General features: G+C 51.6%; 10 protein-coding genes across 10 annotated transcripts; 6 read left to right on the forward strand and 4 right to left on the reverse strand.

Moving 5' to 3' along the window:
- Positions 1-262: 262 nt before the first annotated feature.
- On the forward strand, positions 263-1,583 carry An08g02970 (uncharacterized protein; the record flags this gene model as incomplete). The annotated part of the gene is made up of 6 exons (XM_001392377.3): positions 263-431; positions 481-488; positions 538-651; positions 700-843; positions 899-1,281; positions 1,334-1,583. The coding sequence occupies 6 exons, from the start codon at positions 263-265 to the stop codon at positions 1,581-1,583; spliced, it is 1,068 nt and encodes a 355-aa protein (XP_001392414.3).
- A 44-nt stretch (positions 1,584-1,627) lies between these two features.
- Positions 1,628-2,771, forward strand: An08g02980 (uncharacterized protein; the record flags this gene model as incomplete). The annotated part of the gene is made up of 4 exons (XM_059748921.1): positions 1,628-2,193; positions 2,242-2,273; positions 2,330-2,622; positions 2,685-2,771. The coding sequence occupies 4 exons, from the start codon at positions 1,628-1,630 to the stop codon at positions 2,769-2,771; spliced, it is 978 nt and encodes a 325-aa protein (XP_059603941.1).
- A 368-nt stretch (positions 2,772-3,139) lies between these two features.
- An08g02990 (uncharacterized protein) lies at positions 3,140-3,831 on the forward strand (the record flags this gene model as incomplete). The annotated part of the gene is made up of 2 exons (XM_001392379.3): positions 3,140-3,147; positions 3,204-3,831. 2 exons carry the CDS (start codon positions 3,140-3,142, stop codon positions 3,829-3,831), a joined length of 636 nt encoding a protein of 211 aa, XP_001392416.1.
- Positions 3,832-4,052: 221 nt separating this feature from the next.
- An08g03000 (uncharacterized protein) lies at positions 4,053-5,454 on the reverse strand (the record flags this gene model as incomplete). The annotated part of the gene is made up of 5 exons (XM_001392380.3): positions 4,053-4,238; positions 4,293-4,785; positions 4,848-4,939; positions 4,997-5,091; positions 5,154-5,454. 5 exons carry the CDS (start codon positions 5,452-5,454, stop codon positions 4,053-4,055), a joined length of 1,167 nt encoding a protein of 388 aa, XP_001392417.1.
- A 566-nt stretch (positions 5,455-6,020) lies between these two features.
- On the reverse strand, positions 6,021-6,721 carry An08g03010 (uncharacterized protein; the record flags this gene model as incomplete). The annotated part of the gene is made up of 4 exons (XM_059748922.1): positions 6,021-6,102; positions 6,152-6,241; positions 6,373-6,470; positions 6,497-6,721. 4 exons carry the CDS (start codon positions 6,719-6,721, stop codon positions 6,021-6,023), a joined length of 495 nt encoding a protein of 164 aa, XP_059603942.1.
- A 208-nt stretch (positions 6,722-6,929) lies between these two features.
- Positions 6,930-7,167, forward strand: An08g03020 (uncharacterized protein; the record flags this gene model as incomplete). The annotated part of the gene is made up of 3 exons (XM_059748923.1): positions 6,930-6,963; positions 7,005-7,101; positions 7,155-7,167. The coding sequence occupies 3 exons, from the start codon at positions 6,930-6,932 to the stop codon at positions 7,165-7,167; spliced, it is 144 nt and encodes a 47-aa protein (XP_059603943.1).
- A 300-nt stretch (positions 7,168-7,467) lies between these two features.
- On the reverse strand, positions 7,468-8,494 carry An08g03030 (uncharacterized protein; the record flags this gene model as incomplete). The annotated part of the gene is made up of 4 exons (XM_059748924.1): positions 7,468-7,884; positions 7,942-8,215; positions 8,276-8,406; positions 8,486-8,494. 4 exons carry the CDS (start codon positions 8,492-8,494, stop codon positions 7,468-7,470), a joined length of 831 nt encoding a protein of 276 aa, XP_059603944.1.
- A 545-nt stretch (positions 8,495-9,039) lies between these two features.
- An08g03040 (uncharacterized protein) lies at positions 9,040-10,352 on the reverse strand (the record flags this gene model as incomplete). Its single annotated transcript, XM_059748925.1, has 3 exons — positions 9,040-9,108; positions 9,354-10,078; positions 10,190-10,352. 3 exons carry the CDS (start codon positions 10,350-10,352, stop codon positions 9,040-9,042), a joined length of 957 nt encoding a protein of 318 aa, XP_059603945.1.
- Positions 10,353-10,923: 571 nt separating this feature from the next.
- An08g03050 (hypothetical protein) lies at positions 10,924-11,160 on the forward strand (the record flags this gene model as incomplete). The annotated part of the gene is made up of 2 exons (XM_059748927.1): positions 10,924-10,933; positions 11,021-11,160. 2 exons carry the CDS (start codon positions 10,924-10,926, stop codon positions 11,158-11,160), a joined length of 150 nt encoding a protein of 49 aa, XP_059603946.1.
- Positions 11,161-11,367: 207 nt separating this feature from the next.
- An08g03060 (uncharacterized protein) lies at positions 11,368-14,076 on the forward strand (the record flags this gene model as incomplete). The annotated part of the gene is made up of 7 exons (XM_059748928.1): positions 11,368-11,500; positions 11,558-12,201; positions 12,253-12,575; positions 12,624-12,763; positions 12,810-13,258; positions 13,307-13,419; positions 13,479-14,076. 7 exons carry the CDS (start codon positions 11,368-11,370, stop codon positions 14,074-14,076), a joined length of 2,400 nt encoding a protein of 799 aa, XP_059603947.1.
- Between the last annotated feature and the right edge of the window lie 359 nt (positions 14,077-14,435).

A 14,435-nucleotide genomic window follows, 5' to 3' on the forward strand; every position in this document is an offset into this window, starting at 1 on the left:
CGGCGGAGTATCCGTCTTATAAGACATCATTTCCCGAGGTTTAGTCTTCCGCCTCTTCGACTCTCTTCCAGGCCTGTAGACCACTCAAGAAACTGGATGCTGATATTGCACTACTTACGAAGTGACTGCGAGCAGTATTCCTTTATCTGTTGTCCCTCCGTCATTAAAAACTATCATTCATGCAATTGGTGGTCTTACAATACATCCTACTGAAATAGGCGGCTATTGACCTCCGTCAAACAACCACAGTACGAAACCCACAATGTCCCGCCTAGCTTCATTATCTGCGTCAGCGCGAAGGCCTCTCGTCCGTACATCAGTGAGACAATCACAGGGGTTCTCGACCTCGTCCAAAACCTGGAGTTATGCGGACACGCTACCGAATTTAAAGATAGGAGCTCACACGCGGGTCTTGTTCCAAGGATTTACAGGTGAGTAGATCTACTGCGATCGACCATTTTATGCTGACAGTGGCTTTAGGCAGACAAGTAAGTTGGCTTCAAATGTGTTTGCAACTAGCTGTGATTAACATCCCAGGCCACTGCCAACGTCAAGGAGTCGTTAGAATGGGGCACGAAAATTGTTGGAGGCGTTAAGCCGGGCGTCGAGGGAGAGCATCTCGGCCTTCCGGTATTCCCATCTGTAAAAGCGGTATGGCTAATTGTCTACTGATCCAGAGTATCATACTTATAAAGACAGGCACAAGAGAGAGCGAAACCGGACGCATCAGCGATCTACGTGCCTGGTAACCAGACTGCAAAGGCGATTGAAGAGGCGATAGAAGCAGAAATTCCGCTTGTTGTAGCAGTGGCGGAACATGTTCCCATCCATGATATTCTTCGAGTAAGCGATTTGGTTCAGGGGACGTCTATGAGAGCTACGAACTGATGGTGATTAGATCCACTCCATGCTGAAGACCCAGTCAAAGACGAGATTGGTCGGAGCCAACTGCCCGGGGATCATCTCTGCAATTGGCAAATGCCGAATCGGATTCCAGCCTCTGCCCTGCTTCGCACCCGGCAATATTGGCATTGTTGCAAAGTCAGGGACACTGAGCTATGAGACTGTCGCGTCCACAACGCGGGCAGGTCTGGGGCAAAGTCTCTGTATTAGTATGGGAGGTGATGTTCTAGCGGGAACTAATTTCGTCGATGCACTGAAGATCTTTGAAGACGACCCTGACACCGATGGGATTATCCTGGTTGGTGAGATTGGTGGCACGGCAGAGATAGATGCAGCGGAGTGGATCAAGGACTACAATCAGAGAACTGCTAATCCCAAGTATGTGGAAGAGCCAATTCGTTCCGATGGGAAGCGGTGCTGACAAGTACAGGCCGATAATGGGCCTCGTTGGAGGCTTGCATGCTCCTCCTGGGCGGATCATGGGCCATGCAGGTGCTTGGACAGCGATTGGGGAGCCTGGCGCCAAGGCCAAGTATGAAGCGCTCGAACGCGCCGGCGTAGTGATGGTCAACCATCCCGAGAAGTTTGGAGAGGGGATGAAGTCTCTTCTGGGAACTAGGGGGCGTGTGGGCACTACTGTAGGTTTGAGACTCGCGAACCACGACAGCTTACTTACATGATGTAGTCTATCAATGGCGGGAACCAGCGGCGAGGCTTACATACAATGAGGCACACCAGATCAAACCGTTATGGAATCTCTCAGTCCCAGCAAGCCCGGAGTCTTTACATTAAGCCGTTCCAGGCCCTCGATATGCTCAGACAAGAGTCAATTCCTGTCAAGGAGGCTGCACTCTCCGAGTCGGACTTCTTCTTGTCCCTCACCGTTGACAGGACAGCACTGTCTCCGTGTATCCTTGCCTCGACATCCGCTGGTTTCGAACCAGCACAGACGGGCCGGTTCCCATTTGCATACGAGGGCACGGACTTTGGCAGCACAACCCTCCTGGTTGAAACAGTTGCCTCCTACCTGCAGCTTCCCGCAACGGCACACGACAACCTGGCGCAGCTGTTGCAGGGATTATGGCGGGTATTCAAGGAAAAGGAGGCGTACCTCCTGGAAGTACGTGCCAACGCCACAAGCGCCTTCGAAGTCCGCGACGCCCGCTTTGCGTTCGATGATGCTGCCTTTCGGAGCTCAGGGCGCCAGGAAGACGTACAGCAATTGAGAAACCCAGCCGAAGAAGTGCCTGAGGAAGTTGAGGCCGAGAAGGACGGCATTGTCTACGTCAAGTGAGTTACCCCAGTCATCCCTGTGAAACCTACACTGACCGAGCACAGACTAGAAGGGAAAGGAAGCATCGGAACACTAGGTAAGTACATCCCCAAACCCCACATCTAAGAGGTTACCATCCCACTGACCTCGTAGTGAACGGCGCGGGTCTGGCAATGAATACGGTGGACGCGCTGACGATCCATGGCGGACACTGCGCGAACTTCCTGGACACGGGCGGCAAAGCCACGGCGGAGACAGTCAAGTCTTCATTTCGGATCATCACGTCGGACCGACGCGTGAAAGCGATCTTCGTGAACATCTTTGGGGGGTTGACACGGTGCGACATGATCGCGGAAGGGATCATCCTAGCATTTCAGGAGATGGAGATGACGGTGCCGGTGGTGGTGCGACTGCGCGGGACGAACGAGGAGCGTGGGCAGCAGATGGTCAGTTTTATCCCTTAAACTTTTCCCGACACCTCATCATCGAAAGCTAATGTTCCGGATAGATCGCGGAAAGTGGATTGCCACTGGAGGCATTTGACAGTTTTGAGGCAGCAGCAAAGCGAGTGATTGAATTGGCCGAGACACAGTAGACTGACTGACATGACCTAGATAGATAGATAGATAATCAATATCAATCAATCAATCAATCAATCCAACCAAAATGAATTAACGTTCTAGACACATGGCATTAGAGCGAGGTACGTAACGTTGCCCTTCCCTCCGAGCCAATGACTCCTCGCCGGGGCAGAAACCATCCAAGGAACGTAGGCGTACGTAAGTCCAACTCGTCAAATGAAATCGACCCCGCGATCGGCGCAGCCCCGCTGTTTCACCCTTTTCCAATTGCCATCCTTTTTTCTACTTACTTCAACCCCTCCTCTTCCCATTCTCTTCTTCAAATCCATTCTATTATCCTCCTCCCTCCCAATTAAACCACATCACACACCCTCCCTCCAAAATGGCCACGTACGTTCCCTCCCCTAAATCCCCCCACCAACCCCCAAACTAACAAAAGACCCCAGCAACATCACCTACCACGCCAGCGCCCTCACCCGCACCGAGCGCAGCGACCTGCGCTCCCAGCGCGGTCTCACAATCTGGCTGACGGGTCTCTCCGCCTCGGGCAAGTCCACATTGGCCGTTGAACTCGAGCACCAACTCCTCCGCGACCGCGGCGTGCACGCCTACCGTCTGGACGGTGACAACATCCGCTTCGGACTCAACAAGGACCTTGGCTTCAGCGAAGCCGACCGCAACGAGAACATCCGCCGCATTGCCGAAGTGGCCAAGCTGTTCGCTGATTCCTCCGCCATCGCCATTACTTCCTTCATCTCCCCCTACCGCAAGGACCGCGACACCGCTAGACAGCTGCACGAGGTGCCCACGCCCGGAGAGGAGACTGGTCTGCCGTTCGTCGAGGTGTATGTTGATGTGCCGGTTGAGGTGGCGGAGCAGCGTGATCCCAAGGGATTGTACAAGAAGGCTAGGGAGGGTGTGATTAAGGAGTTCACGGGTATTAGTGCCCCGTATGAGGCGCCGTTGAAGCCCGAGGTTCACATCAAGAACCATGAGGTGCCGGTGCAGGAGGCTGTGGGGCAGATTATTAAGTATTTGGATGAGCAGGGATATCTGCCTCCTAAGAAGGAGTAGATTCTTTGAGCATGGGTTGGGTATTTAGAGTAGATAGATATTAGATCTGTTGTTGTATATATGAATCGTGTTTGACTGCTTACTATTGCTTGGATGTTCCTAGGCTGGATAGAATATAGATCGGGGGGTGATTGGAGTACTTCTATGTACGTACGCTAGACATATAAACAGGAAGATAATAGATCAACGCAGAAGAATGATGCAAACTAGTCAAGGTCGGCTCAGTTGAACTCGAATTCATAATACACGTATGCCGTATACTCCGGCCCGCCCTCGCCGTGCATCTCGCCCGGGTCGTCGCGCTTCACTCGGCCCTTCTTGTCGCGCCCGAACGCATTGCCCGCCAGGTACGAGTACTTGTCGTCCAGGTTGCGCTTCGCTTTGTCTGCCTGCTTCGTTCCGGGGGTCTGCTGCAGTCAGTATTCAGAAACAAGCAAAGGTTGGGGAAAAAGGTGACTCACCCGGATCAACGTGCACACAAAGTCCAGCGGCAATCCATACCGCAGTACCGTCTCCACAAACACCCGCAGCACATACACATGGATCCAGACCATCACAGCCTCACTCCACGCCGTCCGTCCCAGCCGGAGCGTCTCTCCCCAGAGCTTGCGCTCGTCACCGCCCACCCGCTCGAACTCCTTCCGCTCCTCCTCCTTGCCGCCCTCAATGTACTTGAAGTCGCGCGGAATCCACTTGTTCTCACGGCACTTGTGCACAAACTCCAGGCTGTGCTTCTTGAACGTCGTGACGGCGTACAGTGTGAAATCGTCGTCCGAGGCAACCAGCGTCGCCGATCGCGGCACCACCATGGGTGCCACGGTCTCGTAGATCTTCAGGAACTCCTTGACTTGCTGGGCGGGCACCGCAACGAGGTGCGTCTCGATGTATTCGGAGTCGCGGACGAGGGTGCGAGGGTCGACGACCGAGGAGAGGGATTTGGTTGACAGGTTGCCCCTATAGCTGATCAGACACCATCCTCCTCCTGACATGGAGCGTAAAGTAAAGTAAGAACTCACGTCTGCTTCCGCTGCAACGTCGCCAACGTATTCTTCACCTGATTATACTGGGTATATTTCGAGCGGATGTCGTTATCGATACTCGCTGCTTCCTGTTCCACCCGTCAGCATACCCACCACCCCTATACAAAATAGTCGATGAATCACACCTTCTGCAGCAAGTCAATCAACTCTCCCAGCGGCTTATCAGCCCTATACTTGACCTTATTCCACGAAAACGTGCGGAGATACTGATCCACCGGTTCTAGATGAGCCCGTTAACCACATATCTCCAAGAATAGTTACCCATAGACACATCGAACATACTATCATTAACCGTCTTCATCTTATCAATCTGCGCCTCATCCCCATCCAAAATATTCTTCAGCGCATCGCCAACCTTGGCTACCACCCCCTGGCAGCCGGCCTCAAGCTTAGCCAGCTCGTCGGCCTGCTGCACCAGGGCATCGAGCGTACCGATCTTGAACTCCGGGATGGGAAAGGGCGCAACGGAGCCATTTTCGGACGAGACGGTGGTGGAGATGGCGTCGAGGGCGTCGTCGCGGTGGTGGGAGGGGGTGATGGACGTGGGGAAGGAGACGAGGAGGTACTTGGTTGATTTGGACATGGTGGCTGGGGGTATATAAAATTAGCTGGGTGTAAGGGGGTTGCCACGCATGTAGTCTGGCGGTGCAGACGGAGGAATAAGGGAAGATGGGCTGTGGAGAGGTGAAGGGGGAGGTTGGTTGGAGTTGAACTGGAGCTGGAGCTGTTGGTGCGGAGGAGGATCGATTGCGGTCGGTCGGTCGGTCGGTCGGTCGTCACTCGGAGGCGGTCGGCGGCGGTGGTTGGCTTCATTGGGTTGCTTGGTTGGTACTTGTTGATTTTGGGGCTGTTATATGTTTATGAGGGATGGAATACTATTTTACCTCGTCTATTACAGTCTTCTTTATCTGACTTGACAGCTTGAGGTCATACTACTACTGTTGTTGATGTGTTATGCGTCGAAGAGGCCACATACTACTAACTATAAGCTAGGTGTATAGGCCGCGCCGCCTCTTATACTATTTTCTACACAGTACAGTTGTAGAACACGATACTAATGAGTTCAATTCTTGCATAAACACATGAATGGTTCATTGAATTATGGCACAGGAACCCCTTGCGACTGCATTTCCTAGGCTGTAATGTGTATTATGCTGCCACCAATAGACATGTCGTCTCCAACTCCTGCAACGGCGCATCAGCTGTGCCTCTAACCTCCAGCCCTACTACCCTGCATGAACCATATCGAACCAAGCAGCTTCTATATACAGCCGGCTCACATAGCATCAACATCATCAGAAGCAGCTAAGACCCCCCCATCGACACAGCGCGCACCTCTTGTACCGACCAGCCCAGACCAGCACGAGGAACTCGACCATGCACATACACGAGCACGCAGCGCAAAGCAGCCACCATTCGACAATCAAAGCAAAACCCCCATTTCACTCATCATGTCGTCACCAGTCAAATAGAATAGATCTCACATCAACACCGAAATCACTTCACTTCGCCACCAAAATCGAAGCCCGTCCCGAAAGCGACTCCCTGCGCTGCTTCCTCAGCGCCTTCTCCGTATCCATCAGCAAGTTCTGCACCGATCTGCTTCCGCGCGCATTGCATTTCACTCCGTCGTCGTTGAGAAGCTCCGTCAGCGCGGCTTTCACTTTATGGTCGTTGCCACAGGCTACTGTGCTGCTCGCGCTGTCTTTCTTGACGTGTTGCTTGTACTCTTCGTCACTCTCTTGGGTGGGAGAGTAGGAAGTCGAGCGTTTCATGGGCTGGATTGTGTGTATGGTAGGGACTTTGTCTGCTGAGGCGACTGGGTGGTAGTTGTTGTGGCTGTGGGACATTTTGGTTTCTTTCTTTCTTTCTTTTTGTGGATTTCCTGCTTCGTAGAGAAGTGCTGATCTTGAAAGATTAGGTTGGATTTAGAGGATTGTGAAGGGACGAAGATCAGCGACGTATTCCGCCCTTTGTTTCTTTTATACAAAGCTAGTTCCAGTGGATTGGATGGAGATATCGAAGCCAATTTAGGGAAAGTAGACGATTGGAGTCACTATGACGTCTAAGATATTGAAAAGATCTGCAGAAGGTAAGAAAAGTTCGGTGAGGTACTTATATGGGCTGGGTCAGAATGGGGGGGATCTTATGAGCGAAAAAGACGTCCTTCTTTTGTATTCAATGGTTGGCTGTTTATTCACTCAGTATCAGATGGAACAAGCCGTGCAGGGTAAGTACTAAGTCATGGAGCAGATGATGGATGGTAACTAACTACTGGTTCAGTCTGACATCATAAGGGTACCTTTTTCCTGCCATTCACTGCAGATGTGGTGTAACGGACTTTTTTTTAACATATTCGTACCTGGGATAACTACGTGGATGAACAATTGATGGATCTTATTGAATGGAAATAAAAGTACTAAGGATCAATTTCGGTCAAGACATCTCATCATGGCAAATGGGAACATCGCTGGTAGGGCGGGATGTACGAGTCCGCTGGAATGAAGACATGCTGATTGGCGGCGCGCGATGCCGGGGTCAGCCATGGTTGAGATGTGACTTATTTTGCCTCTCGCCATCCATCCACCCATTGTTCTTATTCTACGACGCGAAACTGATACTCCTCTCCCCGGTCCAGATACACAACCTCCCCATCCAACCCAGCAGCCTGCACTTGCGCCCGAAAATCATCCAACGAACTTGCAAACACGTCATAATCATCATAATGAATGGGGATGGTCACCTGTGGTCGAATCAACTTTATCAGTTCCACTCCCTGTTTCGCGTCCATGGTTACCATCATCGCCAATGGCAACATGGCCGGCGAGGGTACCGTTGTGCCACCTAGATGAACCAGCATCAGGTCGATCGGTTGTCCTGCATACCGACGCGGAATCTCTTTGAGGTCATCGAACATGAGCGTGTCCCCTGAGATGTAGATTCTGTACCCGGAGGTGAAACTGTTTGCGTCGCCGTAACCTAGCTCGAGCATCCATCCGTTTGTAGGAGGGATCTATTCCAGCGTACGCATCAGTGTCTGGCTGGACTATATGTGGAGGAAGGAACATACCGCCCCTACCAGCTCATTCAGCTTCTCTAACGGCTTTCCAACCGGGATATGTTTCCCTGGCATACCGGTTATCCGGAGCTTGGGCCGTTGCTGTCGCTGTGCGTCATTCTGGTCGGGTTTGATATCGACTGTAAGCTGCTCGTAGACGTCCACGCTGGATACTCTCGTGAACGAATCATCCCCTTTAGAAGTTAAGATGGATTTAGCATGAGGTGTCGTAACGATGGGAAGGTCGCGGCGCAAGGAGGCTTCGACTTTTCGATCGAAGTGATCTCTACAATTTCCCTCGTTAGCCAGTCTTTCTTCACTCCAATGAGTTAAACGTCATACCTACCCGTGATAATGAGAAAGAAGCACCAAGTCGATCCGCGGTAGCTCTTCTAGATCTACAGCCGGATTCGTTCTTCGAGTCGAGGATACTCCAGGACCGAGGTGGACGTGGTCCCCTGCGTGAAGGAAGTTGGGCTGATCTTGTCAGTTAGCATGCTAACGATATTATTGCTTCTGTCTAGACTCCTTGGGCAAGGTGCATGGTGGTACATACATCAGTCATAATGCGGATCCCATGCCATTGTCTGTATTGCTCGTTAGTTCTTGGCTTGATCTCGTTACCTAGAGAGGAATCACGCGCATGATCGTCGTGGCAGTGCCAACAAAGTATATCGATGCATTCTCCTCGCCTGGTTTGGAGGGATGGACCCTGCTTTCTTTGGCCGGAGGCAGCTCTGATGCAGGGTCGATGGAGGACGTAGGATGTCTCGTCGGGGGTTGAAGGTTACTGGGGTCGATAGTGATGCTCTGAGCCATCGTGTATTCTTGTGCCAGTAGAATTATGGTGCTGGATGTTGATAGAGAGGAGCTGGCGTTGGTGTTCTGGCGATGTTCACAAGCTGGCGTGAGTGTGACGTCAAATGCAACCTCCAGATCGTGAAACTCTATTGGGAGTAAACATGGACCTGCAGTCCTCTGACAGCTTGATAACAATGTATACGTTAGTCAGGTCGACACCTGTGCAACAGTAATAGTAGCAATTCTACGGTGTCTTCGTCATAACCTGAGCTGTAATCCAACACCCGTTTGCTAAGGCCTCTACGGCAGCTACTGTGACCAAGAAGCCTGCAACACTTCTCTGCTCGTACTTTGGGTTTGGAAATCAAAATTCACAATCTAGAATAGGTATAGTATACTAAAACAAAAGTTATCTATATGTACAATCCAAATGTAGCTCTCCAACCATCTATACGCCTGTTGAAAGTTCGAATCACGATGACTCTAAATAATGTCCAATGTATATATAGAATTAGATCGAATGAGATGGGTGCCAATCATTTGGTCATGTTGTAGAGAGTCGACATGGCCTGCATATCCAATTAGCCTCGTCTTTGCATCATGCTTCGATCATTTGAACCTACCGCGGCCTGCTTGGGCTCAATAAATAAGGCCTTGGCCTCCACGAGCACCACCGGTTCCTTTCCGTCCTCAGGAAGAGTCTCAATGCGACCTTCCACCCAGGCCTTCCGACCCTCCACCTTCACTGTCTCCGCCCGCAAAACAGCATAGTTGCCGGCCATGGCGGGTTTGCGATAATCCAAGTTCAAGTTGGCAGTCACACCCACATTGTTCGGCAGAGCAGGAAAGCAGCATCGTCCCATGGCTTCGTCCAGCAATGTGGCCAGCAATCCACCGTGCACAATTCCCGGGTGACCGCAGAGGTTTGGTCCGAGGTAGAAAAGCGAGACCAAGCTCTTTCCGCCCTCTTCGCAAAACACCAAGGGCGGAGCCACGATCTTGTCCGGTCCAGCGAGTGTGCCACCTGTGAGAGTGCGCGCGCGCAGCTTCTCCGGTATCTTCATGTGTGGGCGGGACTCCGTGAAAGCAGGGTTGTTGCGCAGCGACACGGCCAGAGGGTGGTTGCGGATATAGTCGTTGACCTCCTTGGAAAACTCATCGTGAGGAATGAAAGCGGAGAGAGTCTCCTCGTCGGTAGCTAGACTGAGCGTCATCATGCGCGACACAGATTTGGAGGTTTGGTAGGTCAAGCCAGCAGTGAAGGCGACGACTGCTAGGGTGGTGAATCCGACGAAGCGGCGAAAGCGGGAGCGTGTCGGGGGTGCTTGTGAGGAGAGGGATGCTGCCTCTGTGAGATGTTGTGATTAGTTGGGACACTTAATTTTGAGTAAGTGCTTTTATAAAGACTGAAGTCTATTTGAAGCATAAAGCATTGTGCAAGGAAGGGGTGAATACATACCTGCAGAAGCAGTCGAATAAACTCTGTGTGCAAGAGGCTGGGATAGGGAAATGCCTCGGCACAGCGAAGAAATTTGGTTCGGAGGCAAACGCGACAGAGGAAGAGCATGAGCAACAGCTCTGGCCATGGTAGTGGAGCCTAGCATTGTTGGGACCGGCGGCATGGTGACGATTGTGGGCTCTCTGACACTTGGAGATGGAACGAGAGGCTTTTATAGGGAGAAAAGAAAAAGGAGAGTTGAATGGACTGGGGGGTGAAGCGCAAAGGAGCCCCTCGATCAGATCAGCAGAGCCTCGAAGTTGCTTTGCTTTTGCGGCGCCATTCAAAACCAGTTCCAGCGGAAATATTCAAATTATCCTCGCCCTGTTCTTCCAGGAGGAAGTCCATGGTTCCGCATCGTCAAAATCGGTCGAGGCTCCGTTGATTGGCGTCGGGCGGGGCGGCACTGCGTTGGAACCTCGGCTGCTCTCGCAAGGGGCCTTGCAATTGACTTTGCGACTTCCTCATGTCCATTGCAAGAGTTCAGGATAGTACGAAGTCGTCCTGATGGCGTGAGAAAACTGAAATCACTTTCCAGGTCCCCCCTATGATATAGGGGTAAGTTGGGTTTAAATGGCGTCCTTCAGCAGCCGGTAAAGCTGACAATCCTTCCCGATCAATAACTCCGCCTCCGCATCTTATCTGCTTCTACTAAAAGTACTACTCCTTCGTCTCGTCGATCAGCTTGCTCCACCATGGGGTCTCGTCAGTTCATTCTATCTATCTAGACATACCTACGCTGGTTCAGGATCATGTTTGGCAGCACTCCATGTAGTAAAACAACGGTTCCAGCTTCTCACGGGACTCAGGCCTCTGTTGCACAGATGACCTTTCGCTCCATGCCAGGGAGAGACGCTAAAGACGCTTGCCTGCACGATCATCGTGCTTCAGACTGGTCATACGGAGCCACAAAGGTTACATTGCAGCGATAAACCTTGTCAATAATTTATATCAGGGGCATGGGATTGCTTTTCATGGATGAAGAAGATGTCAGCGATATCCCCCTCGCGGGGACACGGTCTCATTCTTGTCTCCCTTGATGGCCATGTCAGCATGCCAGTCTAATCTTTGTAAACACAACATATACCACGCTCGTCACTTGTCTCTGTCATTCCCTTGCTCAATCATTTATCGCCGACATGATTAATTGGAGGCATTTGGTTCTGTCCGTAGCCTTCCCCTGCATTGCAGGTTGCGCCAACTCTTCCGGGTCGGTCGACGACTATGATGTTCTACAATACATCAATCCCCTCATCGGAAGCGCTAATGGAGGTATGCACTAGATAGTTCAGCTACAATTGGCGCGCTATTCTCACTGTCGGGTTCCAGGCAATGTCTTCGCGGGCGCAACGATCCCATACGGCATGGCCAAGGCTGTCGCCGATACGGACTCGGACAATAATCAGGGAGGTTTCGCCTACGATGGCAGTAGTATTACCGGATTCTCCAGTATGCATGATTCGGGGACTGGTGGGCAACCCTCTTTGGGCGTTTTCCCTCTTTTCCCCTACGTGAACTGCAAAGACGACGATGTCAATGGCTGCGCCTATCCCAAGAAGGAGCGGAAGACCTCCTACAACTCCAGCTCGGTCAAGTCCAGTCCGGGGTACTTTGGGCTAAACATGAGCTCTGGTATCCAGGTGGACATGACAACTGCCCATCATACTGCTCTATTCCGCTTTCAATTTCCGGTCGACAAGCCGTCGAGCCCTCTGATCCTCTTAGATCTGTCTGACCTGTCGGATACACGCCAGGATAATGGCACTATTTCCGTAGACCCAACAACAGGGCGCATGACCGGCCATGCACGCTTTCTTCCCAGCTTTGGGAGCGGCTCTTATGTGCCATATTTTTGCGCCGACTATCATGGTGCGGGTGATATCCGAGATAATGGCATCTTTGTTGATGCGCGGGCCAGCGTAGATGTCAAAAACCTTACCATATCACGAAGTATCAATGGATATCCGCTTCCGGTTCGCAACCTGTGTCCCACTTAGCATGTATGGCCTATTGACGGTTCTCAGGGTGGTGCCTTTATCCGATTCAATTCTTCCGCGGACAATGTGGTCCATGCTCGGGTGGGATTGAGCTTCATCAGTAGCGACCAAGCATGCCAAAATGCAGAAGCTGAAATTCCGGACTTCGACTTCAACAAGACTCAATCTGCAGCTGTAAACATGTGGACGCAGAAGATGGCTCCGATCCGTGTGTCGCGAAATGGCATCAACTCAAGCATGCTTACCAACTTCTACAGCGGGATCTACCGGACTATGGTCAACCCGCAAGACTATACAGGAGAGAACCCGTTGTGGGACAGCTCAGAGCCCTACTTTGACTCATTCTACTGGTATGCAGTGACTCCAGAATAAATCGTTCCTTTCACTGACCTCTGCAGCCTGTGGGACTCGTTCCGGTCCCAGATGCCGTTTCTAACCATCTTCGATCCTGCATCACTGACTCGCATTATTCGCTCACTAATTGATACGCAGCGGCATCTGGGATGGCTTCCAGATTGCCGTATGTCGCTTTGCAAAGGTATGTATCCTGCCTGTCCGAGAATATCTGAGACTAACCCTCTTAGGTTACACGCAGGGTGGCTCGAACGCCGACGTCATTCTGGCTGACGCATACGCCAAAGGCATCTCAGACGGCATCGACTGGGATGCAGGCTATGCGGCTGTAGTGAAAGACGCTGAGGAGGAACCATTCGATTGGTCAAATGAGGGACGCGGCGGGCTGATGAGCTGGAAGGCGTTGAACTACATCCCCGTGGAGGATTTCGATTACATCGGCTTTGGTACCCTGACTCGCAGCATATCGCGCACACTGGAATACTCTTACAATGACTTCACAATTGCTCAAATGGCTCGGGCCATGAACAAAACCGGCGATGCCGAAAAGTACGAGGGAACATCGCAGTACTGGCAGAACCTCTTCCGAGCTGACCAAACCTCGTTTCTCAACGGCACCGACACGGGATTCCAGGGCTTTTTCCAGCCCAAGTATCTCAACGGAACATGGGGATCTCAAGTCCGTCACCCCATCTTGTCTCTTAGATTCAAACAAAACAACTAATAGTTACACTCCCAGGACCCATTAACATGCTCCAACATCGACACAAGCGGACGATCCTGCTCATTACAAAACAACGGAGCAGAGACCTTCGAGTCCAGCATCTGGGAATACCAATTGTATGCCCCCAATCATCCAACCCTCTGATAGTACCAAACTACCAATTAACCACCCCCAGCTTCGTCCCTCACGACATGGCCACCCTCGTGACCCTCCTAGGCGGCCCAGCCCAATTCGTCCGACGCCTTGACTACCTCCACGACCAAGGCATCACCTACATTGGCAACGAACCCGCCTTCCTCACCGTCTTCCAGTACCACTACGCCAGCCGGCCTGGCAAATCCACTGCCCGCGCCCACTACTACATCCCACGATACTTCAACCCAACGCCCACGGGCCTCCCCGGCAACGACGACTCCGGAGCCATGGGCTCCTTCGTCGCGATGACCATGATGGGCCTGTTTCCGAACCCCGGTCAAAACGTCTACCTTATAACAGCGCCATTCTTCGAATCCGTCCAGATCACCTCCCCATTGACGGGGAAGACAGCCACTGTGAAGACAACCAACTTCGACTCTACTTACCAGAACATCTATATTCAGTCGGCGACGCTGAATGGTCAGCCGTATACGAAGAGTTATGTGGGGCATGAATTCTTCACGGAGGGTCAGGAGCTTGTGCTTGTGTTGGGCAGGAATGAAAGTGATTGGGGGACTGCGGCAGGGGATCTGCCTCCTTCGTTGTCGACGAGTCAGATGTACTCGGTGGATGTTTGAGGGAAGGGTGAGTGGTTGATTGTGGTGTTGCGTATAGGCGGGTTTTGTGTGACTGAGGTAACTTTACAGGGATTGGAACGGGGGTTATTCATTGAGTACATTTTTTCTTTTCTTTTTTTATTTACCTGAGGTTTAAGTCCATAATCTACAATACATGTAGATAAAATGGGAAACTTCGTGTTTTGCATCACTATTCATACGTACATAACGTCCTGCTACCTAGAAGAAGCAAGACAGAATAACGTGTTGCACAGTACCTAATCGGGAATATTGGAACTTTTTTATGAATGTACCAGATATCATTAACCATGCTTGTACCATCGGACACATTCTGGCCTTTGCTGATAAACGAAGCAGCC

This window comes from Aspergillus niger (assembly GCF_000002855.4).
Source record: "Aspergillus niger supercontig An08".
In the NCBI taxonomy this organism is placed as follows: domain Eukaryota; kingdom Fungi; phylum Ascomycota; class Eurotiomycetes; order Eurotiales; family Aspergillaceae; genus Aspergillus; species Aspergillus niger.